General features: G+C 36.5%; 1 protein-coding gene across 20 annotated transcripts in view; it reads right to left on the reverse strand.

The window, feature by feature from the left end:
* Positions 1 to 519: 519 nt before the first annotated feature.
* The window catches only part of MYCBP2 (MYC binding protein 2), a 283,279-nt gene continuing 266,529 nt past the window's right edge, over positions 520 to 17,269 (reverse strand). For all 20 annotated transcript variants that reach the window (XM_045479572.1, XM_045479625.1, XM_045479647.1 and 17 more), the window contains 10 exons: positions 16,500 to 16,601; positions 15,574 to 15,702; positions 15,064 to 15,196; positions 13,766 to 13,869; positions 12,346 to 12,534; positions 11,402 to 11,509; positions 10,016 to 10,225; positions 8,495 to 8,602; positions 7,691 to 7,856; positions 520 to 1,352 (listed from right to left, as the gene is read on the reverse strand). In XM_045479572.1, coding sequence (XP_045335528.1) covers positions 1,237 to 1,352; positions 7,691 to 7,856; positions 8,495 to 8,602; positions 10,016 to 10,225; positions 11,402 to 11,509; positions 12,346 to 12,534; positions 13,766 to 13,869; positions 15,064 to 15,196; positions 15,574 to 15,702; positions 16,500 to 16,601 — 1,365 coding nt within the window. In that variant the 3' untranslated portion in view covers positions 520 to 1,236. The remainder of the gene's footprint in view (positions 1,353 to 7,690; positions 7,857 to 8,494; positions 8,603 to 10,015; positions 10,226 to 11,401; positions 11,510 to 12,345; positions 12,535 to 13,765; positions 13,870 to 15,063; positions 15,197 to 15,573; positions 15,703 to 16,499; positions 16,602 to 17,269) is intronic.

Raw genomic sequence — 17,269 nt, forward strand, 5'->3', positions numbered from 1 at the left:
TTTTAAGTTTCTTCAAGGCAAACATTATATTGACACATCAATTTATGTATTTCCAACAATGGGAATATAGAACAAAACTGAAAAAAACTTTTGTCATTCTATTAAATAAATAGAAACTGATTTATGATACTTATAAATAACAATTGTCAATTTTATGAGTTAACTATAAAAAAAGATCCACAGAAACACACTGTAGTCTGTGAAGAAGAGACAAGTGATTTTGTTGATGATAAAAGTCCAAAAAGGTTCTGGTTAGTAAGGTAGAGGTTGGTCAATTTCCTAGATGGTTTTTTTTCTGTCTTTGGCATGTGTCTGTTTATTAATACATATATTTATTTGTTCTTCCCAGTGTTTATTTAAGATTCCAAAATGTACTTCATTACTAGTCTTATTTTCCCTAAGAGTTATGAAAGTTATCATTGTGTTGTGTCAGTGAATTTTTTTACAAGGAAAATTGGATGGAATTTAGACCTTAAATGTATTTAAATTTTGTTTCTGAAGAAACACCTCACACAGTTGTTAGACTTTATCACTGTATAAAAATGTACAGTGGTTTATTGACATGTACATTCCAATATGTTTACAGCTGCAAGATAATGAGGCACACTCAGTATTGCACTTCATTAAAATTTCAGGCTCAACTTAACCTAGAAGTTTAAATGAAACTGCATTTGTAATTTAGTAATTCTTATACAGAACAAACATTGATATCTTTATATACAGTGTGATACTTATTACATTTATATGCCAGTCCTAACACAATTTTTTTTTTTTAAATAACAGTCTAGGAAATAAACCAGAATATTCTTCTTTTCATCCCCACCCGTGATGCAATTATACAGGATTACAAAAAAGGCAGTATACAATAAACAATGATTATTTTTCTTTTTTGCTTGAAAGCCAGCATCATTCTTAGTCCATGGGCATGGCGATTCTTTTATATCAATTATCTATAAATGTTCAATGCTTCACAGGCCAATGACGGTAATGGCCACATGCAAACACCTCACAAGTTTGATGTCTTGGTTCAAAAGAAAATAAACTGAAATAATGGGGAAACTTTCCATAGCAAGAATTATGTACATGGTATTTGGCATCCTTCTTGCACTGTGAATGGTTCATTTTCATGGATGTAAAAATGGTCCCGTCCTTATCCTGAGCAGAGTTTAAACTTTACCACATCCACTTGGGGGATGAAGGCAACTTCTTCTCTGTAGACAAAGGAATCTGAGTGTTCTAAAAAGTGTGAGCATTTCTGCACACTCCACAGCCCAGAGCAAATTCTTCCCCAGTGGGTGGATGAACAACATGGAGTGGACATTCAGTTCCTTCTAATTGTTTGCCTTTGGGACCTGTATACATTTTGAAGGAGGCAAAAGCATATAATTAAAAAAACACACACATATATACAAACCTAATGTAAATATAAATTACTGATAAGATATTCAAAGAAATAACAGGACTATGGTTACACAAATACAAATTTTAAAAATGACAGAATCTACCTACAACATCTTGCCTAGAAATCACCTCTATGAGCTATAGATTTTATTCTATCAATGAATGAGATACCTCATCTTAAACATTTTTATTTATTTATTTAAAAAAAAAATTTTTTTTTTTCAACGTTTATTTTTATTTTTGGGACAGAGAGAGACAGAGCATGAACGGGGGAGGGGCAGAGAGAGGGGGAGACACAGAATCGGAAACAGGCTCCAGGCTCTGAGCCATCAGCCCAGAGCCTGATGCGGGGCTCGAACTCCCGGACCGCGAGATCGTGACCTGGCTGAAGTCGGACGCTTAACCGACTGCGCCACCCAGGCGCCCCTTTTTATTTTTTTTTTAATGGAAGTACAGTTGACACACATGCTACTTTAATTTCAGGTGTGCAACATAATGCTTCCACACAGCTATACATTATGCTATGCTTACCCCAAGTGAGCCATACCATCTGTCACCATACAAAGCTATTATAATACCACTGACTATATTTCCTATGTTATACCTTTCACTTTGGTGACTTATTCATCCCATAAGTAGAAGCCTGTATCTCCCACTCCCTTCACCCATTTTGTGCCTACCTCCCCCACTCAGAACCATCAGACTGTTCTCTGTATATGGATCTGTTTCTGCTTTTTTGTTTCGTTTAGTTTTTTAGATTCCACATTTAAGCGAAATCATATGGCATTTGTCTTTCTCTGACTTATTTCTTATTACTTAGCATAATACCCTCTATGTCTCCATCCATGTTATCACAAAAGGGAAGATCTCTTTCTTTTTATGGCTGCGTAATATTCTACTCTGTGTGTGTGTGTGTGTGTGTGTGTGTGTGTGTGTGTGTATACACATCTTTATCCATTTATCTCTTGATGGGCACCTGGGTTGCTTCTATATCTTGGCCATTGTAAATAATGTTATAATAAACATAGGAGTACATATATCTTTTTGAATTTGTGTTTTCATTTTCTTTGGGTAAATACCCAGTAGTGGAATTACTGGATCATATGGTATTTCTATTTTAAATTTTTTGAGAAACCTCCATATTGTTTTCCACAGTGGCTGCACCATATTGTTTTCCACAGTGGCTGCACCAGTTTGCATTCCTACCAATAGTGCACGAGGGTTCCTTCTAGTCCACATCCTTGCCAACATTGGCTATTTCTTGTCTTTCTGATTCTAACCATTCTAATTGGTGTAAAGTGACACCTCATTGTGGTTTTGTTTGGCATTTCCCTGATTAGTGAGGTTGAACATTAGATATATCATTTTAAAGCACTTTTTTTTTTTTCAACGTTTATTTATTTTTGGGACAGAGAGAGACAGAGCATGAACGGGGAGGGGCAGAGAGAGAGGGAGACACAGAATCGGAAACAGGCTCCAGGCTCCGAGCCATCAGCCCAGAGCCTGACGCGGGGCTCGAACTCCCGGACCGCGAGGTCGTGACCTGGCTGAAGTCGGACGCTTAACCGACTGCGCCACCCAGGCGCCCCCCTAGATATATCATTTTAAAGCAAAGAACAATGAACAAAAATCGTCATGAAAATCTGTCAGTTCAGTTGAATTGAACACTATTCTGGATGAGAAAATATGGAGACTTTTTAATAGAATGTTTTTCTGCAGGTAAAAACAAATTTAAATGTAAATAAGCCATGTTAGTTCTCTGAAGAAAACGCACACACTGATGAAATGGAAAGACTGATTATTAAAGACTGTTATTTTAAAAGTATCTGAAGGAAGATTAGTAGAAAAATGAAAATCAGCTTAAATACATGAATGGTAACATAATATAAAATATAACAATCTGGAAGAAGCACTTAGGGAAAATAGAAACTTAATGAGGCTTAAAAATGTACATAAAACTATACTTTTCTATTTTAAAAGACTTGCTATATCATTGTGCTTCATGTCATGTGTTTCTTATCATTTAAAAAGGACTTTTAGGGGCACCTGGGTGGCTCAGTTAAGCGTCCAACTTCAGCTCAGGTCATGATCTCATGGTTCATGGGTTCGAGCCCCATGTCAGGCTCTGTGCTACAGCTCAGAGCTTGAAGCCTGCTTTGGATTCTGTGTCTCCCTCTCTCTCTGCCCCTCCCCTGCTCGTGCTCTGTTTCATTATTTCTCAAAAATAAGTAAACATTAAAAAAAAAAAAGTAAAGGACATTTAGCTCCTTTATAAATGAGGAACTTGACTGTGTAGGGAATCCTGGCTGGGCTTATACCTGAATACAGAGTCTCTAACAGCAGAGGAAGAAACAGAAGTATGCATTTGTTTCCTACAGCTAGTAACCAAAACAATAAATGTAAATTTTGACTCTGAAAGAAAAGTATGAGATTGGATGGAATAAGCTTACCCAGATGAATGGGGAATGAGATCTTAACTGAATTTAGCTCTTCTAGGTTTAAAAGAAGGAAAACAGGAGGGATAAAAGGCTAGTGTTTATGAGGCTCTTAGCCTGGCACAGTATGTTAGCTGTTATTACTACCACTGAACAAGTACAAACTGCCTCTATCCATATAAGAGTAAGACCAAGGCAAGAGGGTAAGTATCACACTGAAGACAGGTCATCTCAGAGGGAGAAGTCAACTGCTGGTTTCAGCTACCAGACGTAAGAGCAGCAGTTAAAACCTACAAAGGTAATTATTCCGGTTATAAATTATAGTGGGTATCAGTACCTGCCACCCCAAATCACACTGCACACTGATATTCTGCCCACCCCACTGGTGGGTGGGGGGAGTTGTCAGGAAGAGGGACACTCAAGTACACGACACCATAAATGATGGCTCCTGCAAACTGCAGTCCTTGTTTTTTTCTGGGAGAAAATAAACGATCACTTACTCAACAAATATTTACTCAGTGCCTAATGTGTGAATGGTGTTACATTAGGTGCTGGAGATATAAAAATGAATAGTACATGGCCCCTATCTTCAAGGAGTTAGTAATCTAATCATGAAGGTAAAAAATAGTAATATAATCATGATGCTAAAAAAAAATACAGTGAAAGTAAAAACAAAAGAAAAATCACCCGCAGACACTTGTGTGCTTGCTATTGAGGTACTGCTCTAGTATGTCAACTCAATCTTCTACCAGTCATAGAGGCAGGAACTATTGTCCCCATTGTGCAGATAAGAAAAGTGAGGCAAAGTTAACTTAATCTTTCTTGATTCTTAGGTCCCTCATCTTTTATTTTAGTTTTTTATTTGAAAAAAATTTGTTTAACATTTATTCATTTTTGAGAGACAGAGTGTGGGTGGGGGAGGGGGAGAGGGAGAGGGAGACACAGAATCTAAAGCAGGCTCGAGGCTCTGAGCTGTCAGCATGGAGCCTGACGTGGGGCTCACACTCATGGACCGTGAGATCATGACCTGAACTGAAATTGGACGCTTAACCTACTGAGTCACCCAGGAACCCCTTAGGTCCCTCATCTTTTAAATAGGCACAGCAATATTTAACTCTAAGTATTATGGCACTAAGAAGGTGGTTAATAATTATTTTAGAAAGTAACAGAGGAATGGTCTACTTTAACTTCTTAATCTGGACTCTTGTTCTTATCCATATATTAAAAATTGGAATTAACGGGTTGACAGTGGTTACAGAATCAATCCCTCCGTCCTTCTAAGTAAAATGTATGCCCATCTTCCCTGCTGATTTCACTGTGGGGTCTGCTTTAACTCTATTCCAGTTCTCTATAGGAATGGATGAGTTAATGAGTTAGATGAATGTGAAAAAGGCTGGGAGAGCATGCCTCAGTCTAAGTGTTACGATCTTAGGCCAGCTACTGAATTTCTCTGGGCCTTAACTTTCTATCTGTGAAGGTGAGAATAACACCAGCTACCTTGTAGGTTGTAAAAACTAGGTAAGAAAATGTATGTGAAAATGCCCAGGACTGATGTCAGTTCCCTCCTTCTGTCATCTCTGTAAATCCTCTCCTGCCTCATCCCTCTGGCTCATGGTTGTTTCCAGGGTGAAGTCCCTGTACTGGCAGAGCTCAGTGATCATGTGAATGTGTGAGGGAAGCCTTGCCTTTGCTGGAACCTCTCAGTGACTATCCACCTCTGTGTTCTCCACACTTGTTTTATTGCTGGCTAACCTCTTGATTAATTTTAGTGTTTGGTTGTTGTTTTGTCTTTGTTTCTGAACATAGAAGAAACTTTCTTTCATTAAGTAAAAATGTGAATTTTCCCTGATGATATTGCTTGCCTCTAAACTTTCTCAACTAGAAGCTGCTTATCTCTTGAGCTCCTCTGTGTCATGAAGCCAGGAAGCAAGACCGACTCTCCTGGTTCCCATTTACTTCTAGACCACTGACTTACAACTTTCAATTCAATAACCCTCTTCCCGTGAATCTAACATGAGCCAGAAAACTGCCCCTATCGTACTTCCTTCATTTGCTGACCTCCAGCTCACCACCCTCCTCTAGCTATTACATTTCACATCTTTATGCTGGTCATTATCCTAAACACCTAGCCTCACGTTATTCTGATCTTGCTTCTTTCAAAGTCTACTACATCTACTTTAAAATAAAAAATTCTTTTTAGAGGGGAAAGAGTGTAACAATTTCTATTTGCCATGAACAATCTTTTATCTATTTAACATAAACAAAATAGCAAAAGTAGCTATACTTAAAAAAAACCCCTACTTATTCTTTCTGAATAGATAATATATTTCTCATGGCTTAAAAATCAAAATGTTAAAACATTGTATACATTGAGTCACCTTTCTCCCATCTCTACCTATCTTCCTGGTTTTTCCCAATAGTAAATTAATTTTATTAATTTCTAGTGTATCTTTCCACAGTTTTTTAAAGGCAAATATAAACAAATATGAGCATATATTTTCATTTTCCCCTTTCCTACAAGACAGCAGACTATATACCTTGTTTTGTAAATTGATTTTTTCTTTTTTCTTTAAAAGTTTTCATTAAAAATTTTTTTATGTTTAGTTATTTTTGAGAGAGAAAGACAGTGCAAGTGGGGTAGGGGCAGAGAGAGAGGGAGACACAGAATCCAAAGACGGTTCCAGGCTCTGAACTGTCAGCGCAGAGCCTGACGTGGGACTTGAACTCACAAACTGTGAGACCATGACCTGAGCTGAAGTCGGATGCCTAACCAACTAAGCCACTCACAGGCCCCTGTAACTTGATTTTTCACGTAACAGTCTCCTACACATCTTTCCATATGAGTACATAGAGACTCTATCCTCATCACCATTTTCTCTTTTTGATGGTGCACAGTACTTAGTGTGTAACCACCCTCCTGCTGGACACCTGGGTTGCTTATGAATTTTTATTTTTACAAGCCATTTTGCAATGAATAGTCTTGTTTATTTGCTTTTTTAATTTACCTCACATATGTAGGTATATCCTCAGAAGTGGGACTGTTGAAAGGTAGAGGTGTTAGCAATTTTGACAGGCTTTTTTTCAGTAGGGTTCTAGCATCTGCTCTCTGATAAGCAGTGGATGAGAGTATGTTTCTCAGCTTTCAAAAGATTGTGGATTGTGCTGTAAGTACTTTTGCATGTATTTTCACCAATTTCAGATATATCTCATGTAAAATTCTCTTCTTTGGTCACATTTACCTCCCCTTCTGCTTCCCCCACTTCTGTGAAGCCTGGTACTCCACTGCATTGGAACCACCAGCCTCCTGACCTCTTCCAATCTTTTGGGTTTCTTTTTGGTTTCATATTCCTATTTTTCTCAGCCTGGCCTCTACACACAATTATTTCTCCTGTATTCTCAGCGGCTTAACTCCTTGGCTTTCCTGACGCTCCCTACGCTGCCGATTCCCAGCCTCTCTAGATCAAATCACTTGTCCGTTTTATGGTGCTGGTTCCAGACTTCTCAAAAAAAAAAAAAAAAAAAAAATTACAAAATCCTTTAAAACTGTTCTATTATCAATTCATAATTTCAAACTTCACATGGCCCTGTAGTGCGAAACAGTGATTTTTTTTTCTGACTTCCTTCTTCCCCAGGTGCCGGTTTCCATTACAACTCCTGACCCCTCATCACCATGGTGATCTTTCTACTTCACTCAGAATGTCAAAAGCTTACAAGGGCCAAGAAATTTGCTCTGATTCTTTAGTCTAGTTTGAACCGGATTTCTACCACTTGGAACAGGGTTCTCTCCTGATCATTAAATTAAACTCGAAAGTAAATACATTACAACAATGTTTTTAAAAATATTAAAAGCATACCTGCAGGACAGTGTGGTAGTTCTTCCTTAGGAATGCTAGTCATTCTTTGAAAATCATCATGACAAGCATTACAAAAATGTGTTGTTCCAAAACAGAAAAAGACTGCCACTGAACAGCAGTAGCGACATTTATACTCCAAAAAGTCTGTGCCATGTTTTGGACACATCTACAGCAAAAGAAAATAAACAGACACAAGATTATAGTGAGTCTATTTCAATTACAGTTAAGACGGTCACATATGTAGCTTAGTGATTCGTATCATGTGAGTATGCATAGCTCTCAAAACTGATTGGAAAACTGAGGATATATGCATTGAAAAATGAATGAATAAACGCATAGCTCTGCCCAAAAGGTCTGGAGAAGGCCCTAAATTCTCATCTCAGATTCATCATAGCCAATCTGATTTAATAAGTAAGACAGTTGATTTCCTGGTAAATTTTTCCTGGTCAGCCAAACTGAATGGTTAATAATATTTAATCTATCTCTCAGTCTCACAGATGTACTATGAAGATTTCATGGAAGTGAGGTAAACCTAAAAGTGTGGCTACAGGTTTAAGAAAGTGAAATACATAAATTTATTACTTGTTGAAATATGGTGATAAATTTAAGACAAAATTATAAAATGTAAATGCCATCCAAGAAAATAACATATATGAATTAATTTGAAAAATTATACACTGCTATAAACACTGGGCAAAAACTTGCTGTATTATTCCCACCATCTTAGTTATATTATTATTTTTGAAAAAAAAATAGGAGCTTAACATATCTAAACTGTCTTTTCTATTAAAATGTGCTACCCACCTGAGCCCTGGACACATCAGAACAAGCACCACAAATGAGCTCTCTGGGATCATAATCATCCCCTTGTCCAGCCTCAGCATCACACCGAGCTTCGCCACCAAAATATGCCTATGCGGAGAACAACAACAAAAACCTTGTCATGGAAGATACAGTATGAGGATACTGAAAGTAAAATCAAGAGGTCTTAGAAAATACTATTATCTATTAGACTCTCCCCTGCAGTGCCCAGTGGATGCCCATATAGTTAGACTGGAGTATGAAATAAAGCTACTTTAATCTGGAATAAACTCATGCATACAGTAGGAACTCCAAACACTGTACTGTCAAAGTAAAATAACAAAAGAATGTATAATATTCCAAATAAATATAAAAAATATATTAAGTAGTGAAGAGAAACTGCTTTCTCAGGGCAAAGTTTGAGTAATTTTTCTCATTTTGAAACATTAAATTTCCTTCTATTGCTTTGATAATCATGCGTGAGAATTTTCCAAATTTTAATACTGTAGTAGTAATAGTAGTGGGGGAGGGACAGAGAGAGAGGAAGACACAGAATCCGGAGCAGGCTCCAGGCTCCAAGCTGTCAGCACAGAGCCCGACACGGTTCGAACCACAAACCATGAAATCATGACCTGAGCTGAAGTCGGATGCTCAACCCACTAAGCCACCCAGGCGCCCCTTGAGGTTTAGAAATATTAATCCACTAGTAGCAATGTGAGTGTAAAGGATGGAATGGAGGGGTTAGGGGCTCCACACAGGGGGCTCAGTAAGAAGGCTACTATAATTACCAAAGAAAATGATTAGGGTTGCTGAAGATGTAATAGAAAAAAAAGAATTCAGAGATATTTAGAGACAGAATTGATAAGACTTTGTAAATAAAGACCAGACACTGAGACAGTCAAAGTCAATGAATGTAATACTTCTCATGTGGACTTTGAAGTATCTGTGAAAAAATTAAAATGTCTGGCAAGCAGTTAAATATTTGTATCTAAGTCTCAAAAAATTTTCAAGGTCAGAATGATACAGATGTTTGGTGAACAAGAGCTCTGCAAAGGTAAGAAGGTTGTAATTAGGCAAGAATACAGTGCTGAGAAACTAAATCTATACAGAGCAGGTAAATGAAAACGAGCCTTATAAAGGAGTTAAAGACAAATAACCAGAAATAAAGAGTAGTACTTTCCAAGAGTAGCATCTTGGAAGCCAAGGAATTTTATGAGGAAATGGTGGTAAGAGCAAGTAGGAGAGATTTATTTAAGAACTAACTGGATTTGGCAAACAGGAGATTACTGATGTGAAGTGGCTTGTGTACAGAAATACTACATGCTTTGGAAATAGTTTGTACAGGTTAAAAAAAATCCCAAAACAAATTGAGTAAAAAAATTCAACTTAAAACATAGTATCAAGCTTTCTCATTTTTAACTTCGGCCTTAAGATATAAGAATTCAGTATCATTATACAATTCAATTCTTAATCACATAGGTAATCTCTAGTTCTTATAAATTCCCATGATAATTTACAGCATACCTTTCTGCATTTGTAGCAGACATAATATGCATATCTATTCATGGCATAGCCAGCGGGGTCATTATAAAATCTCACACCAGGCGTTGTGATAGCTTCACTCTTATGCAGACCTTCGTATTCCAATCGCATTAAGGCTTTTCTTCTGACATCTTCATAGAGATCTTTTATTGGATCAAGCAGGTCTTTTAATACTATATGATTTATTTTGTTCTGAAATTTAAAAAATGAACATTCTTTAACAGAATCATTTATTTATGAATTCAACAAATACTTAAGTGTGCATCTAAGAATTAAGCACTGTGTTAGGAGATAACCAGAGAGTGGACATTTTCTAAATAAAATACTGTTTAAAAATAATCCTGTAAAACCCTCACAAGCCCACATTTTTCCGAGATCAGGGACAATGGGGGCAAATGAGACATAAAGCATGAAAATTCTGTTTCATTATCTTCATATTTCCTGAGTCTGAAATATATCTTCTGTTGCCTTAGCTCTTCTGGGAATAAAAGGTTGCCTTGCTGCCACAAATAAGACCCATTCCCTCTGTGTGAGTGTCCTGGTTCTTTAGGGTAGGGTAGATGAAGAGGTAGTATTTTGTATATCTTTGTATATCACCTTCGTATATCATTTCCTAAATGTGACCTTTTCTGTGGCACCATATAAGAAGAGAGAGAAAATTATTTATTACAATATTTTTGATTGTTCCTCAGTCTAACTAAACAATGATTGCAGCAAGTCTTTCCATTTTATACCCTTTATACCAGTCTGCACATCTGAAGGAAATAGGGAGAACTTAACAGAGGAAGGAATGAAGAATTACTAGAGAAGGCACTGTCAGTCACATTCTGAAACAGGTTTTTTGTTAATCATGACTGGCTGGCCAAATCAAGTTGCTACTTTGTTTACTATCTTTAAAGAGATTTGTCAAAATGTTAATAATCTTCTCCTTGTTTTACCTACGCTCTAAAAGAATTCGTCTTATTGGCTCTGAAAACACAGACTTCATCTTTATTGGCAGGTGTAAGAAGCTACAAGCACCACAGACTCATTCATTTTGGTCGTCACCTGCTGTCGTGTCTCAGGATTTGATGTGAAAGTGGTGACAAACACCATGCATGATGATGTCTAAATGAATTTTCTGATGTGATATGTTTAATTCCATTTAAACAGCTTTTAATGGACACTTACTGTTTTGAAATGCATTATAATAGAGGGATCTTATAATATTCTCTGGCACACCTGGATGAAAAGAGCAGAAACTGGTGGGGAACGGGGGTAAAAAGTAAATCGAGAAGGACACCAAGAGGTGCTGACATGTTTATTCTGAAAGATGAAGGTAAAGATAAAAATAGATAGAAAGTAGACAGTTTCTGATTCTCTCCATACCTTGCAAATGGGACAAGATATAAAGCCAAATGTTATCCTTGGACCAAGCCATCTGTTTTCCAAAACTCGTCGGCAGCACTGTAAGTGGAATACGTGACTACAGTCCAGCTTAAATTAAAAAAAGAAAGGGATATAAGCAAATGTGATAACAATAAACACTTGAATAAATGGCAGATTATTCCATGTTCAATGCAAGGTGCTAGTTAAAGCAGGTAAGGGAAAATCAAGTTTAGAATAATGAAATTTCAGATCTTCTCTGTTATTCATGAAATATTATAAACTACATCTTCAGCTTCTCCCAATTTGTTACCATTCGTGTATTAATGACACCTTAAAAGAGTAAGCCACGTTAGGGAGCAATTTAAAATTATTCACTTTTGTTTCTGGTAGAAAGAAGGAACTCCTGATTTAAAGGTTTTAAGATTTATTTTTGAGAATATTCATTATTTTGCAGTCGTAAAAACTGAAAATATAAACAAGTGGTAAAAGTTTTAAAAACTTATTTAGCAAATTATAACTTCAATAATATTACTAACATTATAGATGTATGCAAATGCATTACATATATAGCTATGTTTATCAATTGCATAATGCTACCATTCTGGGTTTTCGAAATTAAGAAGAGAGTGGCTACTAGATAACCTTATTATTTTTTCCTCCCTTAAGAATATTTTATACATTCTATTGATTATACAGACTCACACAAATCACAAATTGTGAGCACACAAAATGGAAAAAACATAAAGGGACAGAATTTGCTCTTCAAGAAATGGAAGATGTTAGTGGGACATTTTCTTCCAATGATATAAAATAGGTTTAAGTGATATAAAATAGGTTAGTGGGACATTTTCTTCCAAAGATATAAAATAGGTTTAATAACAAATATATTTATAATTCCCGTTTTAAATTCTAGACACTTGTAACACTTTAAGAGCTGAGACAACCTGAATGGCTGGTGCTGCTGAGAGCGCCTCGGTGAAACAGATCATGCACATGTCATCGGCATCTTGCTTCAGCGTTGTGGCACTTTTATCACAGCCGTGGAGACAAGGCAGACAGTGCTCTTCATTTTTAACACCTCCACATGGATGACCACAAGGATGCGTCTTACTACAGGCTATCTTAGCATATTCCTATTAAAAATAAATTATGATGGCATTCAAAATATCAAAAAGGGCATATCTCCTGGTAATTATATCCATTATATTAATTTTCCAAGATATTTCCCGCAGGAAATACACATTGAGGCTATGTAACAATAAAGTTTTTTTTTATTCTTCATTTGAATATAACTTAAAGATTATTAGCAAGGTTTTTAACGTGTAATTTTTTAAAAAATAGAATTTATTGTCAAGTTGGCTAACATGCAGTGTATACAGTATGCTCTTGGTTTTGGGGATAGATTCCTGTTATTTATCACTTACATAAAACACCCAGTATTCATCCCAACAAGTGCCCCCCCCTCAATGCCCATCACCCATTTTTCCCTCTCCCCTCCCCCGCATCAACCCACAGTTTGTTCTAAATTTTCACTTCACATAAAGAGAATGCTGATAAAAAAGTGAAATATAATTTTAGTGGATTTATTTTCATGCATAGTCCTGAAGCAAAAAAATTCCTGATATACAATCTCCAATTACTACCTATCTCCTCACTACAATGGGTATAAAAAATATACAGGTATCTTTCATAGCTGGACCCTATTCAAATTCTTGTTAACTGAATTGAAGAACTGAAAATATTTGGATAGCATGGAATATGTGTATGGATGTTCAGGACTACAGAATTCTTAAATACTGGAAGTTTTTTATAGGGAAATAAGTGAGTAAAGTATGTAAGAGGTAAAGAAATGCAGTCCATAGACTTTTTACCTGTTTCTAGCACAAAAGCAAACATTAAATATGTATTATGGTGGTAACTGATAAACACACACAGTCTGGTTCAGGCTTGAGAAACTTATCTGATCCATTCTCTAGCTCTGATAAAGAATTTAACTCTTTAAAAAGAATTTTTTTTTAATGTATCTTTATTTTTGAGAGCGACAGAGCATGAGTGGGGAGGGGCAGAGAGAGAGGGAGACACAGAATCCGAAGTAGGCTGCAGGCTCTGAGCTGTCAGCACACAGCCCAATGCAGGGCTCAAACTCATGAACCATGAGATCATGACCTGAGCTGAAGTAGGATGCCCAACTGACTGAGCCACCCAGGTGCCCCAAGAATTTAACTCTTGACATGAGGAATATACTAACTTAGAAAACTGAAGTGATGCTGAACTCTAACTCTTATTTATATGCAGTAAATATGTCCCGAGGGAATACAGGCTATTCCTTACTGGGGCAGCCTGACTGTCTAACTGTATACTCACCTGGCAATCGGCATCAGAACAAACACTGCCAACAGCAGATAACTCTGTTCCACTCCTAGAACCACAGAAGCGGCATGCTTCTGAGCTACTTGTGGTGGGTTTGCCTAGGTTCAAGCAGAAAAAGAAAAATCTTCCTTAAGGATATGTTTGCTACATATTTTAATACCCAGCTAAATAAAAAAAACAACAACAGGACAATCAGGTATGTATCAGTTGCTATCACTAGAAAATCAGCCTGGCAGTTTTACAGAAGGGTTGTAAGCAGTCCTAATTATAAAGGAGCTAATCACAAAAAAGGGACAAGAAACTAAAGATCTATCTGAAGCCAAACAGATAGGAGGTTGAGCAGATATGGCAAATCCCCAGCTCCAAAAACACAGATAAAAATATTTTGCACATACAAAATATAATACAAATTAAGTAAGAATACACAAAAGAAAGATAACTCTTTCAGAACTACTATAATAAAATTACAAGGCATAAAAGAAAACCTATCATCAGATAATATGAAACTTAAAACACAGAAGAATTCCCATCCAAGGAACTAGAATTGACAGAGCTATATGAAAAGGAAATTAAATGTCTGAAATCATCAAAGATGTAACAGAATCCAGAAAACAAAACAGAACAACAGGAAAAAGAATAGGAAGATTTGAAAAATGTAGACCAAGCACATTTGAAAACACAGATACAAAAATAAATATAATAGTAATACACAGAATTCAGCAATATTTACAGGAAAAAAAATTTTTATAAGGATAGTTTAACTCATGCATACAAGAATGGTTGAACATTAGAACACTTACTAATGCATTATATGCCCCTATTAGATGATAGCAGAAAAAGAAATCAGCTATGAGAAAGACCATGCTCTTGTAGCATGAAAAATTACTCTTATTTAAATCTGTTCAGATTTGCACAGTAACTCCAACATCACAAATTTGTGTCAAATGGCAGACTACAGACGTGCTGGAAATTAAGAATTCATAAGATTCAATGTAACTTTAAGCTGAGAATATAACCAGATTTACTTTAGAAAAAAAAATCAAAAATGAAAAATCACATGTTTTGGAGATAAAATGACTTGCTCATGGTAACACAGCTAGTGAGTGACAAACCAGGTTTCCTGACTTGTAGTCTAGTGTTCTCTCTCCTAGATAACAGTGTCTAGTAAATACAATAATACAGTGATCGGTGATGTCATAGTTACCAGAATATACTCAAAATAATCTACATTAAATAATTCACATCAGTATCATCCAGTTCAGTAGTCACGGTTCGATCTTAAATCCTTTTACCTGTGTGTTCGCGGAACTCCACCATTGCCTTCATTGTTTTTGAATCTGCTAGAGCCATCAACCAGAACAATTTGGTTCTACCACAGCCTTCATGAAGGTCAACCTTTATAGCTTCTTCTTCCTCTTTGAAGACCTATTGATTCATTAAAGAAAAGGGGAAAATGTTTTATTTATCACTTGGAAAGAGGAAGTGTAACATTTAATTGCTCAAAAACAATAATGGCTTTTCTTCATGAAGCACTCTAAGAAGTTTCAGATATTTACAATCTTGTCCTGAATCTTCACAACAACCCTGTTTTTTTAAATGTGGAAATGAAGTCTCAGAGAGGCTAAACAACTGTCATTTTACACAGCTGGTAAGTGAGGCAGTTGGGAACGCCACTGAGGTCTCTGATCCCATAGTCCCTTTTTCCCAGTACACCGAGCCTCCTTCCCACATTTATTTCAAAATTTATTGGATGTATCTTATGCTCCAGATGCTGTTCTGCGTGTAAAGGCAGACATCTTCACCTGTCTTTGATGAGTTTTGGTTCGCCGATGAAGATGAAGGAACCTGTCACAGTCGGTGCACAGATTTCCACACACGTTGCATAGAATGATGGCTGCGGTTTCTCCATCATCGTGGTTGTCACACATAGGCTAAAATAAGGCATTCCCACATGTCACATTACAGTAACAAGAAAGTTTCAGACACACATACAAATGGAATGTGATTTATTCACAACAGTAACGTTATTGTTTTGAAGTCTATTAGGAATTTAGAATCTGAACATTAAACAGAATTATGGCAAGTGTACTTAAATATAAAAATCCCTCCAAACCCCTAATTCAATAATTAATGTGCTGAGCAGTTTCAATGATTAATAAAATAAACATGTATGCTTTGACTAATGACTTAAGACATTTTCTCCCCCCTGTGTTCAAACATTCTGTATGCTAAATGAATAAATTATTCATTTTGAAACTTAAACATTAATGAGAAAATGTTGAAAAGGCCTATATAACGTCTTCCCTTCCAGTGAATGTAGGCACACCTAGCAAACCTACTTTAAGTACTGTATATTTGTGAACAAATGGTATGTCACGGTCCCTCTCTTAATGCTTTATTTCCTTCTTATCATAAGACTGGGAACATTTAGTGTAAAGTCTAGATATATAATGAGAATGTGGCTAAAAGCACATTTTGATGTGGTGCAAACATGGCTCAGAGAAGGGGAAAGCTCTTTTATATAGTAATTAAAGCCCCTAATAGACTATGAAGAAAGGACCCTAAGTGAAACAGATTTGTGAGATGAGCTGGGCTATGTGACAAAGCTTTCCACTAATTGTGCAATTTTGACTTGCAGATTTGTTTGTTTTTTAAGCTAAGCTAAAGCTTACTTATAAAGAAAAAGAAGACACGAAGACGGGGCTTTATAAAACAATTCTGACCTTACCATTTGTTTCTGCTGTCCATCCTTTCCCATCCATCTCCCCGAGGAGAGACGATCTACATGGTCCTGATCCAGCACGCACAGTGATGCTAGAGCAAGCCAGAGCTGTTAAAAGGAAAGGCTGTCACAACACTGAATTTTTAGAAAAGACTTGTAAAACACTGACTGCCTGACCATAACAACAGCTCAATGCTAGCTGAATTTGAAAATACATGGATGCCCAGTGGTACTCCAGTTTTCCTGATGTGGTACCAGGCACACATGCTCATTGCTGTATGTGTCATGCACACAGTAGGCACTCAAATATTTACTGAATAAATCACTGCTGCTCTGATGAACCATTCTGTTTTTCACCTGACATAAAATTATCCCTTATTGGGATATATAAACACTGTATCAGTAAACAAATTTACAAATTGAATATTTATGGTACCAATGCCTCTTGCAAATTTTTCCAACTAGCATCACCTGCCTGAGGCACTACCTTCCAAGGAAGGTGGTATAATGGTTGTCTAATTTTACACAGTCCCATGAGTAGGTAGGTGGGTACTTATTAAATTCTTCCGGATAATAACAGCTCCTCAGAAGTCTCTGTACACCTCTAAATGCCTAGCACTATGCTTGGTATACTCTGTCAGAAACAAGGACGTGTCTAACAAACTTCAGAATACAGCCCTCAAAAACAGTTTAAAACTTTCTGGGGCTTAAAGGATTAAAATTCAGTTTTACATGACACATTTCTTCATTACTAAAAAATAGTTAATTACTTAAAA

The sequence above is a fragment of the Leopardus geoffroyi genome, chromosome A1 (assembly GCF_018350155.1).
Source record: "Leopardus geoffroyi isolate Oge1 chromosome A1, O.geoffroyi_Oge1_pat1.0, whole genome shotgun sequence".
In the NCBI taxonomy this organism is placed as follows: Eukaryota; Metazoa; Chordata; class Mammalia; order Carnivora; family Felidae; genus Leopardus; species Leopardus geoffroyi.